Source organism: Microcebus murinus, chromosome 20, assembly GCF_040939455.1.
Source record: "Microcebus murinus isolate Inina chromosome 20, M.murinus_Inina_mat1.0, whole genome shotgun sequence".
NCBI classification, from domain to species: domain Eukaryota; kingdom Metazoa; phylum Chordata; class Mammalia; order Primates; family Cheirogaleidae; genus Microcebus; species Microcebus murinus.
The window spans coordinates 19,059,698-19,082,655 of NC_134123.1; the positions used below are offsets into that span (position 1 = coordinate 19,059,698).

General features: G+C 49.7%; 2 protein-coding genes and 1 non-coding gene across 5 annotated transcripts in view; 1 reads left to right on the forward strand and 2 right to left on the reverse strand.

Annotated features, from left to right (window-relative positions):
• Positions 1–57: 57 nt before the first annotated feature.
• On the reverse strand, positions 58–16,364 carry TSNAXIP1 (translin associated factor X interacting protein 1). Of its 2 annotated transcripts, XM_012742542.3 has the most exons (16): positions 16,240–16,353; positions 13,775–13,871; positions 5,715–5,827; positions 5,437–5,563; positions 4,192–4,285; positions 3,488–3,684; positions 2,972–3,107; positions 2,394–2,563; positions 2,153–2,312; positions 1,920–2,050; positions 1,636–1,761; positions 1,343–1,495; positions 1,104–1,213; positions 790–916; positions 598–704; positions 58–373 (listed from the first exon to the last, which is right to left on the reverse strand). In XM_012742542.3, exons 1-16 carry the CDS (start codon positions 16,284–16,286, stop codon positions 133–135), a joined length of 2,136 nt encoding a protein of 711 aa, XP_012597996.1. In that variant the 5' UTR covers positions 16,287–16,353; the 3' UTR covers positions 58–132. The 2 variants fall into 2 exon arrangements, with proteins under 2 accessions (XP_012597996.1, XP_012597998.1); XM_012742544.3 differs by lacking the exon at positions 13,775–13,871 and having other exon boundaries at positions 16,240–16,364.
• LOC142863002 (U7 small nuclear RNA) lies at positions 15,431–15,491 on the reverse strand. The gene has a single exon (XR_012913891.1). It is a non-coding gene; the product is annotated as a U7 small nuclear RNA (small nuclear RNA).
• Positions 16,365–16,872: 508 nt separating the features above from the next.
• RANBP10 (RAN binding protein 10) overlaps positions 16,873–22,958 on the forward strand; it is a 64,770-nt gene continuing 58,684 nt past the window's right edge. The window contains exons 1-2 of one of the 2 annotated variants that reach the window (XM_012742546.3): positions 16,873–17,131; positions 17,912–18,023. In XM_012742546.3, coding sequence (XP_012598000.2) covers positions 16,897–17,131; positions 17,912–18,023 — 347 coding nt within the window. In that variant the 5' untranslated portion in view covers positions 16,873–16,896. The remainder of the gene's footprint in view (positions 17,132–17,911; positions 18,024–22,958) is intronic. The other variant, XM_075995705.1, reaches the window with a different exon arrangement.

The window sequence follows — 22,958 nt, forward strand, 5'->3', positions numbered from 1 at the left end:
CCAGGCAGGGACTTATCCCCCTCCCCACAACTCCCCAGCATAGCCTGGAGAATGGCATGGGTTCAAAAAAAACAATTTTATACTAAAATCAGGGGGTAGCAGTACTGTACACTCAGGCTTCCCACAGTGGTCCTAGCTTGCAGGCTCTTGCTCTCTTGGCCCCTTGCGCCTTATGTCAATCACCTGAAGCCGTTCCAGGGCAACCCGGAGCTGTACCACCATGCTGTCTTCCTTCCCATCACCCTCCTCTGGCAGTTCTGACACAGGGCACTGGAAGGCCTGGCTGATATAGGTATTCAGAGTCTGCTTGTCCAGGCTGGGGTCGATGCTCATCAGGGCCCCACGTAGCCTGGGTAGAGTCACCTCACTGTAGCTGTCCCATAAGAAAAGAGAGGCCATGACATCTCTTCCATGTGCTCCAGACTCCCAGGTGCCCTCCTTTCTGCCAGGCTTGAGCAGATGGTACACAGCAGCATGCTCAGTGCACAGGGAGACCCAGGGGCTTGAGGTGCCACCCTGTGTCCTCAGTGCAAGGATTAAGGGGTGACTGGTGACTCGCTATGGACGAATTGGCCTGAGGGCCCCAAGGTCACTCACAATTCAATGCCTAGCTCCTGCTTTAGCTCCTGTAAGTACTCATCCTTCTCTTCCACATACTGTTCCCACAGCCTTTGCACAAAGGGCTCATTCCGGCCTTCTTCGTCCTGGGAGGGACCATAAGTCAGGGTGAGAGCACATTGGCTAGGGTCCAGCCAAGGCTAGTGTAGGGGCTAGGACCCACCCACCCACCTCCAGAAACAATGCGCGGTAGGTGAGGAGGTCTGTAGTGTTGCTGTTAGGATGCCAGCCCCCTGCCTCCATCAGCTCCAGAATTTTCTCTTCCTTCTTGAAGGGGAAGGTACTCTTGAGGATTATGCTGTGGGGAGACATGAGGGCCAACAGGGACCTGCTGAAGCCTGACCACTCACCTCCCATTTGTTCAAAAGGACAGTGAGTGTTGAGGCTGTGGCCCTTCCTGCCAGTCTCCCCTTTTCCCTGCACACCTGGGAGCCTGGCCAGATACGTTGGGCAGGAGTTCAGGATGGCCTGGACTGGCCTCTCACCTGAACTGCTCCATGGTTATCATCCCCTCGTTTTGACTGTCAGCATTTATCATTTCCTTCAGCAGCTGGGCTACTATCTCCTTCTGGTTGACATACACACTCTCACTTCTCTACAGGGAAGGAAGAAGCATTCACTAACTTGCTGCTTCCTGGAGTGGTGGGGCAGAGCCGGGCTATGCTGGGGATACAGGCTCCTGTCTGTCTCCCCGAGGGGAACACGGGGACAGGCCCAAGCTCACCTTTCCCATCAAGACTGCATAGAACTGACTCATGATGTCACTGGAGTGGAAGAGCTTGATATTTTCAAAAATGGTATAAGCCCAGGCCATGGCATCACTGGGCCCAAAGCGATGCTCCAGGAAATTAAAGAAGAAATCTGAGAACCTCTCCTTCTGTAGGATGAGAATGCTTGGTCAGCCTGCCCTAGCGTCAGTTGGCCCTCTTCCCTCCTCCCTTTTACCTCGAGGGGACCCCCTGGAGGACTCTGGATCTGAAAGGAAACACTAGGCCAACATGGCTTGTGAGATCTGACCTGTTCTTCTGTGAGACGTTCCTTCCAGGCATCCTTGAGAAGGTTTACCACATCCTTCTTGGTTGGCTTCTTGTTCTCTACAAGGCCTTCAAACCGAAGGAAGGGGGGGATAGATTCCCCGTAGCCCTAGAAGGAAGGGTGTTAGCTCATCTCTGGGCCTATCTGTGGCCTCAGCCCCAAGCAGGGAAGACCCCATATGGTTCCCTGAGAAGCTCAAGTCTCTAGTAGCAATGCAGGGCTGTTCTGACTCCGGCCCTCAGTCTCCCTCCTGGGAACTCCCCTACCAGACCAGGGAAGAAGTCTTTTTCTCGGAGCAGCCCTTCGCCAATCTCCTCCAGGAGTACATCCACCAGCTGGTCACTGTTCTTGCCCTCAGCCAATATTTGCCAGCGCTCTGGGCCCCCAGCCACCACATCTGTAGGTGGGGAGAGGGAACTGGAGTTGTACCTGAGCAGGCCTGTACCTGTACAGGCTCATGTACTTGAGCAGGCCCTGGAGTCCCAACGGCCATCATTACCTTCACACTTGGTCCAGTCGGGCCGTGGGGTAGAGGTGCGCTGGATCTCCTGCAGCTCAGAAAAGAACTGGTCCCGTTCCTTTAGCGTGTTCATGTGCAACTGCAGCAACAACTCATGCTCCTTGCGGACCTCTTCGTAGTCAGCTCTCAGGCTGTCCAGCTGAGGGCAAGGTGATTGGTCCTAGCTGCCCACCTGCATGACCCTGCTTTACCCTACCTGGCCCTGCCTGCCCACCAGCACCTGCTCCTGAAGATCCCTGTTGATCTTCTCCTGCATTTCAAAGTCCCTCCTGGGTACCACGTCTCCAAAGTTGGCCTTCATGGTGTTGAGTTCCATCTGCGTCTGGGTCAGGTCTTGCCGGGCCATCTTCAGAGCCAGTGTTAACTTCACGGGGTCCTCCCCCCAGATGCCTGCCGGGACCCCATCAGCCAACATCACCCTGGCTCTGGGGCCTAGAGCCCAGGACTGGGTTGTGTATCCCTCAGGGGATGCCTGAGGTCCTCTGCCATCCCTGCTCGGGATTCCCTGGATCTGCTTAAGCCTAGGGTTTCAGGTTTAAGAAAAGAAGCCCAGGACAAGGGGTACCAGGCCTGTTCATCCCACAGGGAATCCAGGCTGCCTCAGCTGCCACCAACCTTCTTACAATTCTCAGTCCAGCTCAGAAGATCTGCAGCCCCAGGTGGTAGAAGGAACATCTCCACCATGAATGGGCATACAATGAGCAGGTATCAGGAATGTTGAATGAATGATGGTGAGTGGTCAGAGCAAGACTTCTCTCCAAAACCTCTGAGGAGGAGAGAAACCCGTCTTGGGCTTACCTGGGGACTGGGCTAATGACATGTCCTCCCGCTGGTACCGCAGCTCATTCAGGTCTGCGACAAGGATCTTGCGGGCATCTCGCTCGCTGAGGTAGTGCAGGTACTCCTCAGCCAAGTTCTTCTTCAGTTTGCTCACCTGTTGGGCAGGTGGCTGTGTTGTTAGGGGCTACCTTTGGACCCCTGTATGCAGCTAGTCACCACAGGGCATGCATGGGTGCTGGGTAGCCCCATCAGGGCCCAGGAACAGGAAAGGTGGAGGAAGAAGGAGATTGGCCATCCCAGAGAACCCAGCAAGATGCCAATGCTTCCTCCTGCAGGGCAAGTGCTGTCACTCAGGCCACACAGAGCCAGGGCTGAGCCAAGCATAAAGGCAGAGGATAGAGGTAGCTGGGGCTCTGAGGAGAGATGGTGGCTCAGTGTGTCATTCCAGCAGAGGGTGGAGTGGCCTGGGGGTCACCCTGGTGGTGGTGGTGGGGCAGGAATTCAGGGACTTGGTCACACACCACTTCCATTCACCTCACTCTGCAATGAGATCTTCTCCTCATTCTTTTTGTCGATGAGTTTTAGCAAATTCATCTTTTCTTTCTTGAGTATGGAAATCTCATATCTCTCCTCAGCCCTCATGGCTAGGATCCTCTCATTGCAGTCCTCATTCACAGTGACAAGTTTGGCCTTCAGAGGCTCCAGAGCCCGAATCCTCTCCCTTTGGTGGGCTAAGCAGAGACAGGTGGGAGAGCTCCTTTAGAGCCCCAGGACAACAGCCAGGAAACAGACCCAAAGGTCATGGATGAGTGGCTAGTCACTCACTTGCAAACTCCAGGAATCTATGCACGCCTCCTTCAAAGCCATGACCCTTGCTTTAGGCCTTCCTGCACTTGCTTTTAAATAAGAGAGAGTTCAGATGAAGACTGGGGGCTCCCCTACAGTCTTTAGTCCTGCAATTGCACCATCTCTGTACCTCCTGAGCGCTCACTCTCTCATGGGGTTCACTCTATTTCCTACAGATACTGCCCTACCATGCTTCTCAAGGATGGGAGGTTGTCGGGTACTCTGGGGGGCCCTATCACAGAACAGTGTGTGCAAAAAAGGCTGAGTTGAGCTTGGTGACCTCAAGGCCCAGTTGGTAGCTGCCCCAGCCCTGCTGTAGACCCCTAGAAGGTCAGAATAAGATCCTCTCAGCTCCTTCCAGGCTGGGCCTAGGAGGGGAGCTGCATTCTTACCTAACATCAACTCGTATGCATTCTTGATGGAGGACAGTAATGGCTTGTATGTTTTGAAGTCCTCTATGAAAAACTCAAAGATCTCTCTGTAAGGCTGGCAAGAAAATGGAACTGGTTACCACCTGGCCTACAGCCACCACCTTCATTTTGTGGTGCTTTTCTTTACTGGGCTTAGAAGAGTTTCAGCATGAGGTCACCAGGTCACCTATATTCAAGTTAATGCCTCGATACCACCTGGGTCATTCAAAGTGCCACAGAACTGGGGGGCAGCTCTCTGGAGGCCTCTCCTGATGCTGTCTCTGAGGCCTGGCAGACTGCCAACAGGGAGACCTCCCACTCTGTGCCCAAGTCCCCTCTCTAGCTCTCCAGGCAGCCAGCCAACCTCTTGCTTTACAGATGGTATATCAGCTGTCCACTCACCTGCATCCTCTCCCCATCTTAGAGCCCTGTGGGAGCAGAGAAGATTGAAGGTTCTAGGCTTGCATTCTGACCTCAAAGTAAAGGTGTGGTCTCCTGCCCCACTTGGACACACAGGAAGTTTTTGGAGGCAGCATGGCTTACTGGAAGGAGTACAGGCTCCGGGATCAGCCCTGAGTTTCAATCCCAGCCCCATCACTTCATGGTGGTGTGTCTTCTCCAAGCTTCTGCTGTCTTGTTGGTGAGGGACCCTCTGCTTGCGAGATTATATGTGAGGCCCCAGCCTAGGGCTGGGCACACAGCCAGCACTCAGTACATGCATCAGTCAATGACTATGTCAGAAGTTAGGGATTCCCTGTCATCATCCCGATTTGAGAAGATTTAGTGATTTTCTCCCTAATATGTGCCAGAATCTGGGTTGCATCTAGATCTTCCTCTCTTTATGTGTCTGGGCTAGTTCCTTAAGCGTAGGGTGGCAGGTGGACACTGTATGACCCCTACTTGCCCAACAGCCAGGATTCAGGTTCCATCCACTGATATCCAATGACCCAACCTGGGTGCAGAGGATTGCAGAGCTGAAAGGAGTGGGGACAACATGCAGTTCACCTGACTCGGGTGAGGAAACTCAAGCCTCAGGAGAGTTTTGGCTCCATACTACAGTTATGCTTGCACACTGGCTTTTTCACAGGACATGCTTCTCTTCAGGGAGTGAGACCTAGGAGAGCTGGGACAGGCCAGTATCCCCTGAAGGTTTCACATACACAGTCCTGGTAGGTGATCTTCCCACCCTTCCCCCTGCTCTTCCCATGTTTATTTTGTGGCTCTGACCTGCAGCTTCAGCTCCTGGGCAGAATCTTTGCTGAGTTCCACCAAGAGGAGCTCCTTGCGTAGGTAGTTTTCCAGCTGCTCCAGGTACCTGGGCTTGGCAATGCCAAAGGGCTCCTGCTGCCAGCTACTGCAGGGGATGGTGGGTTGATATAGGACAAGCACCCCATGGAGCCCTTGCACCTTCCGTCTGGGACAGCACATACTCCTGGCCTGTCTCCTGGCCCAGTGCCTGGTCTATACCCACCCACCCACCCACTATAGGGCTGTCCCTGGCTTACCTTGTTCGTTTCTGGTGGCGATCTGAACAGGGTTTCGCATTTTGCAAAATGTTCTGGCTAGTGGTGTACGTGGGCCATGGGGACAGGTACCCACTGATGGAGACCGGAAAGGGCTGTAGGGGAGGACAGGTGGGTTACAATGGCAATGTTGCTCCCCTTTCTTTCTTTTTCTTTTTGGAGACAGAGTCTCACTCTTGTTGCCCTGGCTAGAGTGCCGTGGCGTCAGGCTAGTTCACAGCAACCTCAAACTCCTGGGCTCAAGCGATCCTCCTGCCTCAGCCTGCTGAGTAGCTGGGACTACAGGCATGCACTACCATGCCCGGCTAATTTTTTCTATATATTTTTAGTTGGCCAATTAATTTCTTTCTATTTTTAGTTGAGACGGGGTCTCGCTCTTGATCAGGCTGGTTTTGAACTCCTGACCTTGAGCGATCCACCCGCCTCGGCCTCCCAGAGTGCTCATGCCCGGCCTGCTCCCCTTTCTAATGTTCCTCACCGTCCCTCCACTCCTGATGTTTTTTACAAACATCTTTTGTTTTTTTTTTTTGTTTTTTTAGAGACGGGGTCTCGCTCAGGCTGGTTTTGAACTCCTGACCTTGAGCAATCCACCCGCCTCGGCCTCCCAAAGTGCTAGGATTACAGGCGTGAGCCACCACGCCCGGCCTACAAACATCTTTTAATATGGTTCACAATTAAGTCTGTAGGTTTTTGAGTTATAGTGTTTAAGTCCCAGATTTCCCTTATTAGCTATGTAACCACAGGCTTAATGTCTCTGAGCCTCAGCTTCTGCATCTGTAAAATGGGGATGGTGGTAGTCACCATTACACTGTGTTGATGTGAGGATGCAATGAGAAAGCATAGTGTGTTTTATACAGACTCAGGAACTTATTAAAGGTGAGCTATTTTTCTCTTCTGTAGGTATATCAGTGAATATTAAATGCTTGTGCTATGAAGACAGGTATGAGTACTGGTGGGGACCCAGTCCCTGCTCCCATGGCATAATCTAGCAAAAGAGACAGAGAGAGGAGGTCAGGCCCAGCCTGAACTTTGAACTGACAGGACTAGAGAGATGCAGCAGGGTGAGCTGTGGACTCTGGGAGGAGGCTGGGCTGCACCCCCTGGTGGAGGGGGAGGTAGGTGAGAGTGCCCTGGCAATGGGATCTCATTTTGAATCTTGAGCAGGGGCATGTGGTAGGAAGTAGTAGTATGTAAGGGCATATTTTTTAATCTTCTCAAGAAATACTCATAGCATGACGAGCTAGTGAAGCCCACTTCTAGGGTTTCAACCATTCAGTCATTCATTTGTTCATCAAACATTTCTGGGTCCATAGTACATCCTAGGCCCTCCTGGGTTCTAGGGACATGAGGGATGTTGCAGGTATAAGGGCGGTGGAGTAGCAAGTGAACTGATGATCACATCAGCATGCAGTGACTAAAGCCAATGCAGGTTATGGAAGGGTGGCAGGCCCTGACTCGGGTGGAGGCCAGGAGAGGCTGCTTATCTCAGAGGAGGAAATGATGTTAGTGATCAATAAAGCTCAAATGAGGCCGCGCGCGGTGGCTCACGCCTGTAATCCTAGCTCTCTGGGATGCCGAGGTGGGAGGATTGCTCCAGCTCAGGAGTTCAAAACCAGTCTGAGCAAGAGCAGGACCCCATCTCTACTATAAATAGAAAGAAATGGGCCGGGTGTGGTGGCTCACGCCTGTAATCCTAGCACTCTGGGAGGCCGAGGTGGGCGGATTGCTCGAGGTCAGGAGTTCGAAACCAGCCTGAGCAAGAGCAGGACCCCATCTCTACTATAAATAGAAAGAAATTAATTGGCCAACTAATATACATAGAAAAAATTAGCCGGGCATGGTGGTACATGCCTGTAGTCCCAGATACTCGGGAGGCTGAGGCAGCAGGATTGCTTGAGCCCAAGAGTTTGAGGTTTCTGTGAGCTAGGCTGACGCCATGGCACTCACTCTAGCCTGGGCAGCAAAGCAAGACTGTCTCAAAAAAATAAAAAAAAAAAAGAAATGAATTGGCCAACTAATATATACATACAAAAAATTAGCTGGGCATGGTGGTGCATGCCTGTAGTCCCAGCTACTCGGGAGGCTGAGGCAGCAGGATTGCTTGAGCCCAGGAGTTTGAGGTTGCTGTGAGCTAGGCTGATGCCATGGCACTCACTCTAGCCTGGGCAACAAAGTGAGACAAAAAAAAAAAAAAAAAGCTCAAATGAGGGCATGGGAGGAACTGAGCCTGCCCCGGGGGACTGTGTGTTGGGGGTGCTACAAAGACTGCCTGGGTAGCACTGACACCTCAGGGACACAGCAATTCTAAAGAGCTATAAACAGAGGCTGACACCTAAGGAGAGCAAGCTGGCTGAGGCTGTGGCCTGGAGTAAGGAGTCCAGGCAGCTAATGCAGGAGACAGATGGTGCAGCAGCTTTACATACAAGGGCAGTCCTCAAAGCCTTACTTATGACTGTAGAAAAATTAGGAAACTCCTAAATGTCTTGTAGCCAGGCATGGTGGTGTGTACCTATAATCCCAGCTACTTGGGAGGCTGAGGCAGGAGGATCACTTGAGCCTGAGCAACATAGCAAGATTCCATCACACTAAAAAAAAGGAAAAAGAGAACACTTCCATGTCTAAAAATAGAAGATTGTTATGCAGACTTGAAATACAAAGAGGCTTAACATGGAAATATACTAATGATATAGTTCTAAGGGTTAAGTAAAGCCAGAAATTAGGGAATAAGCACATCAAATAAAATGAAAGACCAGAAAAGATGGAGAGAATAATCCAAAAGCCTATCAGCAATGATTATTCACTAATGATAGGATTTTGGGTGATTATTTTTATATAACTGTACATTTTCAAATTTTTTACAATGAACGTAAATCAAATTTAAAAGAAAACTGAGGTCGGGCATGGTGGCTCACACCTGTAATCCTAGCACTCTGGGAGGCCGAGGCAGGAGGACTGCTCAAGGTCAGGAGTTCAAAACCAGCCTGAGCAAGAGCAAGACCCCGTCTCTACTATAAATAGAAATAAATTAATTGGCCAACTAATATATACGGAAAAAATTAGCTGGGCATGGTGGCACATGCCTGTAGTCCCAGCTACTTGGGAGGCTGAGGCAGTAGGATTGCTTAAGCCCAGGAGTTTGAGGTTGCTGTGAGCTAGCCTGACGCCATGGCACTCACTCTAGCCTGGGCAACAAAGTGAGACTCTGTCTCAAAATAAAATAAAATAAAAGGTCCCATCTGTGCCCTAAGCCCAGCCTCCAGGTTACTCTGGGCTAGAGAGGCCAGGCCTACCTCCCTACCTCCTGGATATGCTGTACATATCCAAGTTCAAGGAGTCCTACCAGGCTAATGGAACTAGTTCCTGATGGCCTAGTGTGGAAAATGCTTTCTCCTTGGATTCTCTCTTTTTTTTTTTTTAAGAGATAGAGTCTCCCTCTGTCATCCAGGCTGGAGTATAGTGGCTCCATCGTAGCTCACTGCAGCCTCGAATTCCTAAGCTTGAGTGATCCTCCTACCTCAATCCCCTGAGAAGCTGGGACTACAGGTGTGCACCACCATGCCAGGCTAATTTTTCTAATTTTTTTTAGAGACAGGGTCTCGCTATGTTGCCCAGTCTGGTCTTGAACTCCTGGCCTCAAGCAATCCTTCTGCCTTGGCCTCCCAAAGCGCTGGGATTAGAGGTGTGAGCCACTGCACCTGGCCCTTGGACTCTTTGCCTGGCCCTTTCACTCCATTCTGTTAGTTCTGTATGTGTTCTGTCTCAATCTTGAGATCATGCATTCATTCCTGAAATACTTATGGAAGACACATAGCTTTGTTGCTAGGCCCAAAGGAGGACTCCAGCCTCCAGCTCCTTGAGGGAGCTCTGGGTTGAGCTATCTCTGTACTTGCAGAATTGATAGCATCATACTTCATACTCTTCACAGTCTTAAGCAGCACTCAGCAATACTGTAGAATAAATACACCAGGAGGCACAATAGTTTAGAATGGATGAAAGGCAAAATCAAATCTAAGCATGGTTGGGTGTGGTGACTCACACCTATGATTCCAGCACTTTGGGAGGTTGAGGTGGGATGATTGCTTGAGGCCAGGAGTTCGAGACTAGCCTGAGCAACATAGCAAGACCCCATTCTCTCCACAAATGATACAAAAGTTAGCTGGGCATGGTGGTATGTGCCTGTAGACCCAGTGACTTGGGAGTCTGAAGCAGGAGGATCACTTGAGCCCAGGAATTTGAGGTTGCAGTGAGCTGCGATGACACCACTGCACTCTAGCCCAGGTGACAGAGTGAGGCATTGTCTCAAAAAAAAAAAAAGCATTATTCTTTGGGTGTATATGTTTCATGTGCTTTTCCCTGGGTTAAGAATCCCCTATGTTGACTACTCACCCTTGAGATTTCAGGGGTCCTTCCTGACACTCTTCCCAGGGCAGACCCCCGCTGAACTTTCCCATCATTATACCTCTGTCATCTCTCATCCTCAGAGACTTTTATGTCTCATTTACCACTGTATTCTCCTTTCCCCAGTGCATGGCACATAGTAGGAGTCAACAAATATTTGTTTAATAAATGAAAACATAAGAGAAAAAGCTGGGCATGGTGGCTCACGCCTATAATCCTAGCACTTTGGGAGACTGAGGTGGGCCGATTGCTTGAGGTCAGGAGTTTGAAACCAGCCTGAGCAAGAGCGAGACCCCTGTCTCTACTATAAATAGAAATTAATTGGCCAACTTATATAGAAAAAATTAGCCGGGCATGATGGCGCATGCCTGTAGTCCCAGCTACTCGGGAGGCTGAGGCAGAAGGCTGATGCCATGGCACTCTAGCCCAGGCAAGAGAGTGAGACTTTGTCTCAAAAAAAACAACAAGCCGGGCGTGGTGGCTCACGCCTGTAATCCTAGCACTCTGGGAGGCTGAGGCGGGCGGATTGCTCGAGGTCAGGAGTTCGAAACCAGCCTGAGCAAGAGCGAGACCCCGTCTCTACTATAAATAGAAAGAAATTAATTGGCCAACTAATGTATATATATATAAAATTAGCTGGGCATGGTGGTGCATGCCTGTAGTCCCAGCTACTCGGGAGGCTGAGGCAGCAGGATTGCTTGAGCCCAGGAGTTTGAGGTTGCTGTGAGCTAGGCTGACGCCACGGCACTCACTCTAGCCTGGGCAACAAGCGAGACTCTGTCTCAAAAAAAAAAAAAAAAAAAAAACTTTACTGTTTTCTGTTTTTAGAGACAAGTTCTCCCTTTGTTGCCCAGGCTGGAGCGCAGTGGCACCATCATAGGTCACTACAGCCTTGAACTCCTGGGTTCAAATGATTCTCCAGCCTCAGCCTCCAGAGTAGCTGGGACTTATAGGTAAGTGCTACCACACTTGGCTATTTTTTTTAAATTTTATCTTTTGTAGAGGCAGGTTTCTCCTTGTGTTGCCCAGGCTGATCTCGAACTCCTAGCCTCAAACGATCCTCCTACCTCAGATTCCCAAAACACTGGGGATTATAGGCATGGGCCACCTTGCCCAGCCCCACTTACTATATTAATAATACTCAAGATATAACATGTTATAGAAAAAAAATGTTAACATGTTCAAAATGTTTGGGACATGGTTAAAGCAGTACTCACAAAGCATTTAATGCTTTTTTTTTTTTTTTTGAGACAAGAGTCTCAGCATGTCACCCCAGGTAGAGTGTAGTGGGGTCATAGTAGCTTACTGCAACCTCAAACTCCTGGGCTCAAGCAATCAGTCCTGCTTCAGCCTCCCAACTAGCTAGGATTTCCCAACTAGTTGGGACTACAGTCGTGCACCAGGATGCCTGACTAATTTTTCTATTTTTAGTAGAGACGGGTGTGTGTATGTGGGGGTGTGTGTGGGGGGGTGGGTGTGGGGGTGGGGAGGGATGTCTTCCTCCTCTTGCTCAGCCTGGTCTTGAACTCCTGACTTCCAATGATCCTCCCACCTCGGCCTCCCAGAGTGCTAGGATTATAGGTGTGAGCCACCACACCCAGCCCTTAATACTTTCATTATTAGGAAAGAAAGCCTTAAAGAATGACACCTGTGTTTGTTTGTTTGTTTGTTTCTTTTTTTCTTTTTTTTTTTTTTTGAGAAAGAGTCTCACTTTGTTGCCCAGGCTAGAGTGAGTGTCATGGCATCAGCCTTGCTCACAGCAACCTCAAACTCCTGGGCTCAAGCAATCCTGCTGCCTCATCTTCCCAAGTATCTGGGACTACAGGCATGTGCCACCATGCCCGGCTAATTTTTTCTATATATACTAGTTGGCCAATTAATTTCTTTCTATTTATATAGTAGAGACGGGGTCTTGCTCTTGCTCAGGCTGGTTTCGAACTCCTGACCTCGAGCAATCTGCCTGCCTCGGTCTCCCAGAGTGCTAGGATTACAGGCGTGAGCCACCGCGCCTAGCCAACCTGTGCTTGTTTCAAAAGCAAAAGAATTATCAATAAAAATAATAATAATTAGGAAGTCAAAGTAGAAATAGACAAAAAACCAAAAAGTATAAAAATTGATGTGATTTTTATAAAAGTGTAAAATCACCCTGGAAGACACTTGGGAAGTTGTTAAGGAAGTACCTAACCATGGTGAGTTAACAGGTTTTTTAGACTTTCAAAAGGCCAGTCCTCGTGTTCTGTCTACTGTTTCCGCCAGGACAAAACGTGGCCACTCTATTTTGATTGCCAAGGTGAGTGGAAGCAGGAATACCAGCAGCCCAGGCCACTTCTTGGCCATGTTATTAACAGGTAGGAAGGCCTCCGCCCGCAGAAGGCTGGAACGTAGCGCTCCCGGGCGCTCTATGCTTTCTGCTCCCCCCTACAGGTGAAAACCAAAAGGCAGCTTCGGAGGGACGGCAGAGTAGGGAGAATACCGCCCCCTGGTGGTTGAGAACGGCCTCGCCGCCACCGCCCAGAAGAAAGGGAGCGAAAGAGCCTGGTTGGTCCCAGATCCTTGAAACTGGGTGGACCAAATCAGCGCTCAACTCAAGTCTTTTTGGCTGTGCTTGGTCTCCGTGAAGAGTCCATGCTGCCCCCATTCCCCTCCCTGAAGTCACTCCACGGAGGTGTTGGGAATCCCCAGCCTCACGGTGTGTGGTCCATGTGTTCTCAAATTCTCCCCAAGGGACACACACAGGAAAACCACCACACAGCCCACCATGACCTGGAGTTATATGTTTGCTCCAATGTGTTTATTCCTCTGTGAGATTTGGACAATGGCTGTTTGCTGATTATTAACATTCCTGCCGGGGACCATGGCATGTGCCTGTAGTCTCAGCAACTAGGGAGGCTGAGGCAAGAGGATCGCTTGAGCCCAGGATTTCAGGGCTGCAGTGTGCCATGATCGCACATGAATAGCCACTGCAGCTTGGGCAATGTAGCCATACCACATCTCAAAATAAATAAATAAATAAAAAACACTCCTATGATTTTATCAACAAAAGCCCAAAAGTACTTAATAAGACAACATTCATTTCATATAAAAAGCTTAAAGAACAGGAATGAAGGAAGGACCCAGAGCCAAGACACAATGGAGAAACATCCCTTTCCTCCTGCCTTCACACATCTCCTCATAAGCATTTACGGAGCTTTCAACCTATGTTAGCCACCCAAGTACCCTATTGGACGTTAGGGCCAAAAAGACAAAAAGATATAGTCATAGCCCTGAACGACCTTGGCAGATCTGGTATGACCATCCATCCTAGCACCTGGCACTGTGCCTGGCACAGTGGGTGGGTTAAAGAAATGAAGTCCGGTCCTCATTTGAGTGAGTGGATCTGAGCTGCAGGGGAGGAGTGTCTGTAGGCAAAGGCTGAGTCTCTTTGCCTAGGGAGGATTGAGAAGGATTTTCAGATGAGGAGCAGAGAGAGTGCCCACCCTCCTCCCAAAGCCTGGTGGGCCTGGCCCTCTGTGAGCCACACTGCCCTGACTGAGAAGCTGCTGCTCTGGTGGCATGTTTCAGGTGAGTGGTGCTCTGGGGTTGCAGGCAGGGAGATAGGGCCTGAAGCCTGACACTGGGGTTCCAAAACGGTATTATCCACTAACCAGAGTCTTCCGTTTCTGAGAAAGCTTGCATTTCTGGCTGCTCTTGGTTTCTAGAAGGGAGTTGTTTATGGTCACTCCTGAAGGCCGAGTCCGTGAACTATAAATAGAAAGAGAAGCTAATGAGGCCGGGCACCATGGCTCATGCCTGTAATCCTAGCACTCTGGGAGGCCAAGGTGGAAGGATTGCTTGAGGTCAGGAGTTCGAGACCAGCCTGAGCAAGAGTGAGACCCCCGTCTCTACTGAAAATAGAAAAAATTAACTGGGTGTGGTGGCACACTCCTATAAGCACAAAAACTGTGGAGAATTCTATGAATTTTGAGAAGTTGCCAAACGGAAAAGTTCAATAGGTAATAGACGTTAGTTTTGAATATCAAAGGAGACAATAGTAAAAAACAGATTTAAACAAAACACCAAACAAAACACACTTATCTAAAAAGCTTAGGATGCTTCTTTGTTGTTAGGTTAAATATTTTACAACAACCCTCAGAGGAGAATGGAAAATATTTATATTTCTAGCTCAAAGGTGGAGAAAACTGATGGCAGGCAGTGAGTTTTTCAGCGGTGTCTCTGATATTGAGTGAACTCAAGCTGCTGAATTCTATCCACCAACCAACTGTGCCAGGAGTGTGAAGGTGATAGGAAAGAAGCCAACAGAGAGGATAAATTTGCCCCAGGGAAATGCACAATTTGAGGACCCGCTGTGGAGGGTCCTCCTAACATGTTCTACAGTGCTAAGGTCTGGCCTATCCATCATCCTGGCCCTGCTCTAAGGGGAGCAGGAGGAGGACACCCACACTATCTCTAAGGGAAACAGTGAGCCTGCCTCAATGTATATATCAGTAAATACTGGTGAATAAAGCATATGGTGAATTAATGATTTGTACTGCCACCAAATTCAGCTTCAGCAATTACCTTGTGCTTCCTTCTTAAAATGGATGAAGATTCTCAATCTGTTTCATATTTCTTTCTTTCTTTTTTTTTTTGTTTCATATTTCTTTCATAGAGGACTACTGTTTACTAAGTTATTCCTGTATTGGGTAGCAATTCTCTTTTTCAAGCCTGCTGCCTGATTCTTGTAGACTAATTTTAGCTTTGGATAAAATAATCAAATTGGTATTTCCTGTTCTAGGGGAATTTTGTAGGCCTTCCCTGTCAAGGCAGCAGACCCTAAAGGATTACAGTTTAGGTGAGATCAGGTTTTTTGCATTGGGAATGAGTAGAAGGGTAGGGAAACTACATTCATTGAACACTTACTGAATGCCTATACGAGACCTGTGGTAAGAGCCTCAAATATTCTGCCTAAGTGTTCCCAACAATGTTTGTGAGGTGGGCTGTATCATTCCCATGTTTGAGATATAGGAACTGAGGCCTGGAACTTTAAGCACCTTCTCTGAGGTCCCAAAGCTAGAAAGGAATTTAGACAAAAACATTTTTTTTGGAGACAGAGTCTTGTTATGTCGCCCCGGGTAGAATGCAGTGCCATCAGTGCCACAGTGCAGTGGCATCAGTGAGAATGCAGTGCATAGCTCACTCCAACCTCAAACTCCTGGGCTCAAGTGATCCTCCTGCCTCAGCCTCTCCAGTAGCTGGGATTACAGGCATGAGCCTCCAAACCTCGTTAATATTTTCTATTTTTTATTATTTTTTTTCTCGTTTTGGGCCTCCAGTGAGGACTGGAAAGCCTGCTAGACAAATTCTAAAAGAGCTGTAACACTATTTTTTTCTATTTTTTGTAGAGACAGGGTCTCGCTCTTGCTCAGGCTGGTCTTGAACACCTGAACTCAAGTGATTCTCCTGCCTCGGCCTCTCAGAGTGCTAGGATTACAGGTATGTGCCACCACGCCTTGCCAAAATTTTTGTTTTAACCCATATATGTGGTTTTCCTGGCCAATGAAGCTTGTTGTCATATTTTGCACTATCCAGAGGTTGCACATGTGAATACAGACAAGAGCTACCTGGAGGCTGTGAGATGTACCTGGGTTGCTTAGAGTCAGCCAGCATTTCAATAACAAGTTTGTCATAAACCCAACATTTGTGTGAAGAGGTAGTTTATCCCTGTGGCTAAGGGCTCAAGTTCAGCAGTGCGACACAGCTAGGTTCACACTTTAACTCCACTACTTACAAGCATGTAAAATACATGATCTCTCCAGGCTTCTAAAGTATTTCTTCATTTGAAAAATGGTAATATTACTGCCTTATAGAATTGTTGTGAAGGTTAAATGTGGTATATAAAGCATTTGGTACATGATATGTTTAATACAAGCTAGCTGTTACTAACGATAAAGCGTGCCTGCCCTTTTATCAGCACGTAACGTCATCCCGGATTCTGTTTCTGCACCACTGACTCTGTGGGGCTAGAGCCCCAGACCAGTGGACAGAGGCCAGGGAGGTCCGGATCAGGTACCATCTCCCTCTCTTGAAGTATCAAGCCCTCCTCTCCACCCTCAGCCCAGCCAGCGCCTACCTCGGCCCGGACAAGATGCTGTAGCACCGCGAATGCTGGGAGGCCATGACCCTCAGGCAGGCGGGCAGCCGGCACCCGCCGCCAGGGAAGCTGTAGTAGTGTACAGTCCGTCGCCATGGCGACCAGGCCCCAGCAGCCCCGCGGTGAGGGCGGGGTCAGGGATACGCCCCGCCCCGAGCCCAGCGCCCCGGGGCTGGGAGGAGAGCCAGGTAGCAAAGATGGACTCGGACCCGGGTGCAGGGTGTCCTGAGAGTCAGTCACGACAGCGGATTTGACCCTAGCTACCAGAACCGAGGCAGGGGGATAAACAGAGGCCACGGGCGAGGGAGGCGAGCAGGCGGCCGGAGCCGCTTTGCCAGCGGGAATTGTAGTTGTCGGTGTCTCGAAGTCTTGATTAGACAGGCTTGCGGCCGAGCAGATTTGTACTACATCTCCCAACGTTCCATACCAGCCTCAGTTGGGCCGCCTCTCCAGGGCTTTGCATTGTGGGATATGGAGTTCGAAATGTGGCGAGGCGTGGCAGTGTCCAAAGAGAGGTGCCGGACTCGGACTCGGTTTCCCTGCGGCCCCGGGAGGCTCGCGGGCCATTGGCTGAGTGGGGCGGATCTGGTCCCGCTCCTCCCCGCCCCCAGTGACACAATAGCAGCTCCCTCCAAGATGGCGGCAGCGACGGCGGACCCGGGAGCTGGGAGCCCGCAGGCTGGAGACTCCTCCGGCGGGGGTACTGGGGGCGGGCTGCCATCCCCCGGGGAGCAGGAGCTGAGCCGGCGCCTGCAGCGCCTGTACCCCGCGGTCAACCAGCAAGAGACGCCGCTGCCGCGCTCCTGGAGCCCCAAGGACAAGTACAACTACATCGGCCTCTCCCAGGGCAACCTCCGCGTCCACTACAAAGGTATCGGCCCGTCTGGCCACTGGGGGACAAGGCCAGAGCGTCTGCAGGGCGGCCGTGCTGCCCGGCCCCTACCCCATCATGTCCCTTTCCTTGCCTAGGTGCTCCGAATTAGGCCTTGGCCCTTGCAGGGTGTCCAGGGTGGTGGGGCTGACCAGGCCAAGGGTTACTGCCTGTTCTGCTCTGCTGTGAGACACCTGATGTCAAGAGAACCGCAACAGGTGTCTAAACCCAGTGCTGAGATAGACCTTCCACTCCAGGGCCTTTCTACTTGTCTTGGGCTGGCTCCAACTCCACCTGAGCCCTTCACCACCGCTTAGTTTGGGAGTGTATGATAAAAGGGGTGGTCACATCCCCACCATTAGCCTGATGATCATGGGTTTGCCCGCCTGCCAGGCATCCCAACTGGGCCTGGGATTGTGTGCTAGAGTCGGGAGGGGAGGTTTTCCAGGTCTGCCCCCTCCTTTGCCTGGTCTCCCAGGTGGGCTGCCTGGATTCTGGATCAACTGCTAGCAGCACTCAGTATCTCTCACATGCACTCTTATTGCCTTTACCCTTGTTTTGTTTGTACGAGGACAGTGTCTCAGACAGGGCTGCTATTCTCAGGAGGAGGTGAGCCAAAGGTGGGAGGTTTATGTGTTTACTCAGTTGTCTAATTATTCCATGGACTGTGTAAGGACTTCCTCTGGCCATGGAGGGGTGAAATTGTCATAAAGCAGAGAAGAATGTGGCTTCCATTTGCATTTCTTCTGCTGAAGTTTCTTCCTTGCCCTCTCCTATTAGGTCATGGCAAAAATCACAAAGATGCAGCCTCAGTGCGTGCCACCCACCCCATACCTGCTGCCTGTGGCATTTATTACTTTGAGGTGAAGATTGTCAGCAAAGGAAGAGATGGGTAAGCCCCTCATTACCACCCTCTTTCCCCCAACACTGAGCTATGGTCAGAGTTTGAGGTCTCCTGGCTGACATTTGTGACTGGTGTGAGCTGCTGAGCCACGTAGGTCTGGGCTGCCTCTCTTTCCTGACTGTGCGTGTAGTCTGGTCTAAGCAGCAGGCCCTGATGGCAAGTAGGTACGGTGGGGGTAAAGCAGAGGACTTTTTTTAGTGATTATGTAATTAGATATCTTGCAGATCAGGGAAACAAGTAACAAGTTTATTATTAAAAAATCAGTGTCAGGAATGGGGTTCCCCCCCACTAGCATATGGTGTTTGTTACTTCCCTCATTTTACACTCTTGCCGTATTCAAGGTTCTTTTATGGCATTTAGTCATGTAGAGGCCCCAGTAGACTTCAAAGGGATAGTAGAGTCTTTGCAGCATTCATCAAAGCTGTGGTGGCCACTAGTCTGTCATCTCAGGGTAAACAGCATACTCATGGTTAGAATCAGGTGACCTTACTGCTCATAAACTTGTTTTTCAGTCCAGGGACTTGAACACTAGTTGGACCAGCTTTAGGAAGGTCCTTATTAAAGTCAGCATTAGGGAGACTCCCTATTTTAGAGTGATCTAAGCAGACAGAGGAAATCATAGGGGAGATTTTTCATTTTTCTTTCTCTTCTTCTCCCAGTCTTCCCTTTTTCCAGTGATTGTGATGAAGCAGGTGTTGAAGTTATGAAATAACATGATTGCAGCTGCCTTGGAAAGGCTTTCCTCATCAGACCTTAGGTTTAGTGTGGGAAGTTTGCCAACCCCACCAGTGACCTTCGTGCCAACCCTGAGTGTGTGTTCCTGAACATTCAGAGTACTTCCTCTCTCCTAGAGACTGTGCCCCTTGTGGTGCACGCAAAATGCCTGGCCAGCATACTATGCTGGGGGTAAGACTGCCAGAGTCAGAGCCTTGCCAGCTTCCTCAGTGGCATTGTAATTTCTCTGCCTGGGAGGGCTCTGTGGTCTTGGGTAGATCTTGGGGCTTCAGTCTCTTCATCTGTACTGTGGGAGAGCTAGGCCAGCATCTAAGCTTCCTTAAACCCCCGAATTCTATGATTCTGTAATTCTGATCATGGGAAGCTAGTGCATCTTTCACTTTTATCCCCATCTAGTGTATTTATGGATAGGAAACTTCTATTTATTTGAGGGCTTTAAAGTTCTTATTTTTCTATTCCATCGTGTGATAGAAGCACATTTATCTATTTATTTATTTTTAGAGATAGGGTCTTGCTCTGTTGCCCAGGCTGGAGTACAGTGGCATGATCATAGCTCACTGCAGCCTTGAACTCCTGGGCTCAAGCGATCCTTCCCTCTCAGCCTCCCAAGTTGCTAGGACTATGAGAACATGCCAGCTGCCTAGGTAATTTTTAAAAAAATTTTTGTTTTGGGGGATGGGGGTCTCTCTACGTTGCCTAGGCTGGTCTCGAACTCCTGGCCTTAAGCAATCCTTCCATCTAGGCCTCCCAACATGCTGGGATTACCTGCCCGGCCTGATAGAAGCACATATATATATAATGTGCTTGAACTAGTGTGAATGAGAATCGCCTCTTAAACACCTCAAAAATAATGTTGACTAGAATGTTGGGGTGGAGTCTCATATTGACAAAGAAACTGAGCGGCATTTCTTAAGCTTATAAGGAGGAAAATGAATTGTATTCTCTGTATTCCTTATCATAGATAGCAGCTGAGCTGGTGAGAGGAGATAACAACTTTTCAGAAAGGGAATATTTAAACTTAAGAGACCTGGATTCCTTCAGTTGGCTTTTGACATTTCAGTTTTAAGTGGATCTTGCTGGAAAAGGCCCAGTGCCATGTTATATTGCTTTATTGTAGGTGTTGCCTGCAAGTCTAAAGAAGGGTTGGCATTTATTCCCAGCATTTTACATGTGGTAAAGGTAGCAGTTGAGCTTATTGAAACCTCAGTTTTAATAAGTTCCTAGTTCATGTATGCCTATGGTGGCCTGCTTCAATTGATCACTGTCAGGTAGTAAGCATATGAATGGCCCCATGGTCTCTTAATGGAATCCCTGATTCTCGTGGCTGGGATGCAGGCAGATGTTGGCATGGGTCAGGTGTGGTTTTGAGGAGGCCAAGGGCAGTTATAGGGACAGGTGGATTTTGACTGGCTTGTTTCCTCTTTCCTGTTGACTTTGGAGGTATAGTTTTATTCCTAGGTTAGTCCATGACCCAAGCGTTAACCCAAGCTATATTGTGTAGCTTTCTTGTGTTGTATAGTTTGATCCTCCCAGCATCCCTGGAAAGTGGCTAGAGCAGATGATTTTGTGGGTGAGCCCTGAGTCCCTGGGATGTTTGGTGGCTGCAGTGCTTAGGGTGTGTAATGGAATAGCCTAACTTATCAGATGTCCTCACCTGATCCCAGACACATGTATCCATGCTGCTTCTGCCTTTCCCCATTGTGGCTATTATTGCATTCCTTCCTTGGGTAAAGTAAAGCAACATCTTGTTGGATTGTTATGGGGTCGCAGGGTTGGTTAGGGGACAGAGCTGAAAGGTGTGCAGTGCTGTGTGAGGCCAGAGGGCATGCTCTGGGCTGGGCTTGATCAACTTTCTGTTCCATTGAATCTCTGAACTCGTTTTTCTGTAGATTGGAGTACACCTCCTTTGTAAAAAGGTATTTTATAAACCCAGTTGTTAGTGTCATTGTTCTCCAGAAAGGCCTTTGTTCTGACAATATCTTTTGTAGAGGAACACACTAATCTAATCTGATCACAAAGGTTTCATTTCAAGGGTTCATAGAGAATTTATTAATACCTACTATGTGCCAGACCCTGTACTGGGTGCAGGGAGAACAGAGGTAAAGTCAGCACAGGTCAGTCTTCTCCTCAGGGAGCTTGTGGCCTACTCAGTAGAGAGCGGGCTGAAATTCTGTCTGCAGGGAGGCAGAGCCTGGACACAGTTGTGAAAGATAAGTAGGAGTTCCCTAGCAGGAGAGACCTGTTGGACCTATGAATCTGATCAGTATACTAGTTTGACATCAGGGTGCTGGGCTTTCTGGGCACTCCCCAAATAGAAGAGAGAGCTGTGGAGAAAGAGGGGCTGTGTTTGACCTAGAGTTTGGCACTGACTAATGGGCTTCAGCTGCATTTTGCCGAGTCACCAGAGCTGTAAACTCCAGGAGCAGGTCTGGTGGGGCGAGGAGACATCAGAACGCTGCCAGTGGTGCCAGGAGATAAGGGGCACCCAGGTTCATCTCTCCAGGAAGCCAAGGAGGCCCTGAAGTTGAGGGTCCCTGGGGTGGGAGCAACTTTCTCAGGGAGAGTTTGTGGACCTGTGGGTGTCCCGGCTCTTGGTGATGACACATGGAGGGTGTGGCTGGCTAGGCTGACAGATGCTCCAGTGTGACCCTCAAAATAGACTGTAACATCATCCCAGTAGCAGAGGCCTCCTGACATGTGATGGGTGGCTCTACCCAAGAGCAGTGAGCCTGGTCAAGAGCACTGGATGGTGGTGTATTGAGGGTGGGGATGTCTTCCTCTGCAGCTGGTGCCTGGGGTATGGCCCTGAACGGGGGTCTCTGGCCACAGCCAGCCAGCTTTTGCTTATTCCTGCAGCTGACTTCCTTTAGCCAGGCCACAGTGCACTCATCCATTCATTCTACACACCAGGGCATAGCACCTATTGTTTCGTCCCAGGCCTAGGCCCCAGGAGCACAGGCACAGGAGCTGTCTAGAGAGGCCTCACAGGTGGTATCAAAAGGGTCAGTCCGTGGTGTGTACCGTATTCAGGAGTAGCCTGGAGGATAGACTCCCTACTATATCTCAGAGTTTGGGGGAGGCTTCATAAAGAGGTGGTGTTGCTGACTCTGGAAAGAGGAGTTAGGGTGTTTCAGGGGAACAAAGTGGGAAGCAGATGCTGCAGGCAGAAAAACCAGTGCCTGAAAAGATTTGGGATATGGAGCATGAGGTACGCAGGGGACGGGGGGAAATACCTTGTGTATTTCCTTGCTGTGACCAAGGAGTGTGGGATTTATCTTAAGGGCAGTAGCACCGAGGGGAGCGAGAGTGGATAGGGAGGAAGAGACCCTGGTGGTCTGGGTTAGCCAGGCACTTTTGGCTGAGAGCCCTGGCCGCTGTGGACCAGTGGCTTTAGGTACTTGGCTCTGGGCGTAGTTTTCTCATGGCAGTTGTCTTTTCTCTCTCTTGGCTGGCTTTTCTCCTGTATGGTAAGATGCAGGACGGGGTGTTGAAGACTGGTAGCCAGCAAGGCTACTCAGGGGTGAAAGGACACTGGTTGTGCTGGAGTTCTCTGCTATTTTGGTTTTGCCAATTCCTATCTGAAAGACAACATAGTCCCATGTTTTATGCTCAAGCATTTCCCTCTCATAAGTCAGAATCACCCAAAGTCATTTTCCACAGAGACCCAGAGAGCTGCTCAGTTTATTAAGATCTCACCTGCCACATTCCTGGTCTGGAGAGCCACCCAAGCCCAGGCCCTTCTAGCCTAGAGACAACCGTGGTTGGCCTCTCACCTTGGGTCCCCCTCATTCCAGTTTAAGTGCGCTGTATAGTGCTGAGAAGTTGGTGCTCATATGTGTACCTGGGGAAGGCCTTTTCCTGCCTGCTTTGAGAATTAGGTGCTGTCTTTACCCAAGGCAGGTACAGGCAGTGACTGTGCCCTGTTCTCCCTGACTGCCTCCTAGAGCTGATGGCCTCACAGGCAGGTGCTGAGCTTTGGCTGCAGCTCTGCCCAGATGACACATTGCACTATTTCTGGAGACATAGAATATTTGGGTTCTGGAGCATCTTGTGGGGTTGTATTGCTTACCTGTGTTGGGGGTTAAAGCACTGGTCTAGTTGGACACACTGGGTTGTAGCTCCAGCACAGGATAAGAGAACTGGAGTCCACATAGTGGCCATTTTTCTGGTAGGACCTCACTGTTCACT

Excerpts from the sequence above, each read along its gene's own strand:
- TSNAXIP1 (XM_012742542.3), bottom strand. The coding sequence starts at position 16,286 with ATGGCCTCCCAGCATTCGCGGTGCTACAGCATCTTGTCCGGGCCGAG. Across the intron at positions 4,286-5,436 it reads CCCAGGAGCTGAAGCTGCAG|CCTTACAGAGAGATCTTTGA; the intron begins GTCAGAGCCACA and ends TTTTCTTGCCAG. Across the intron at positions 3,685-4,191 it reads TGCATACGAGTTGATGTTAG|CCCACCAAAGGGAGAGGATT; the intron begins GTAAGAATGCAG and ends GTCTCTGCTTAG.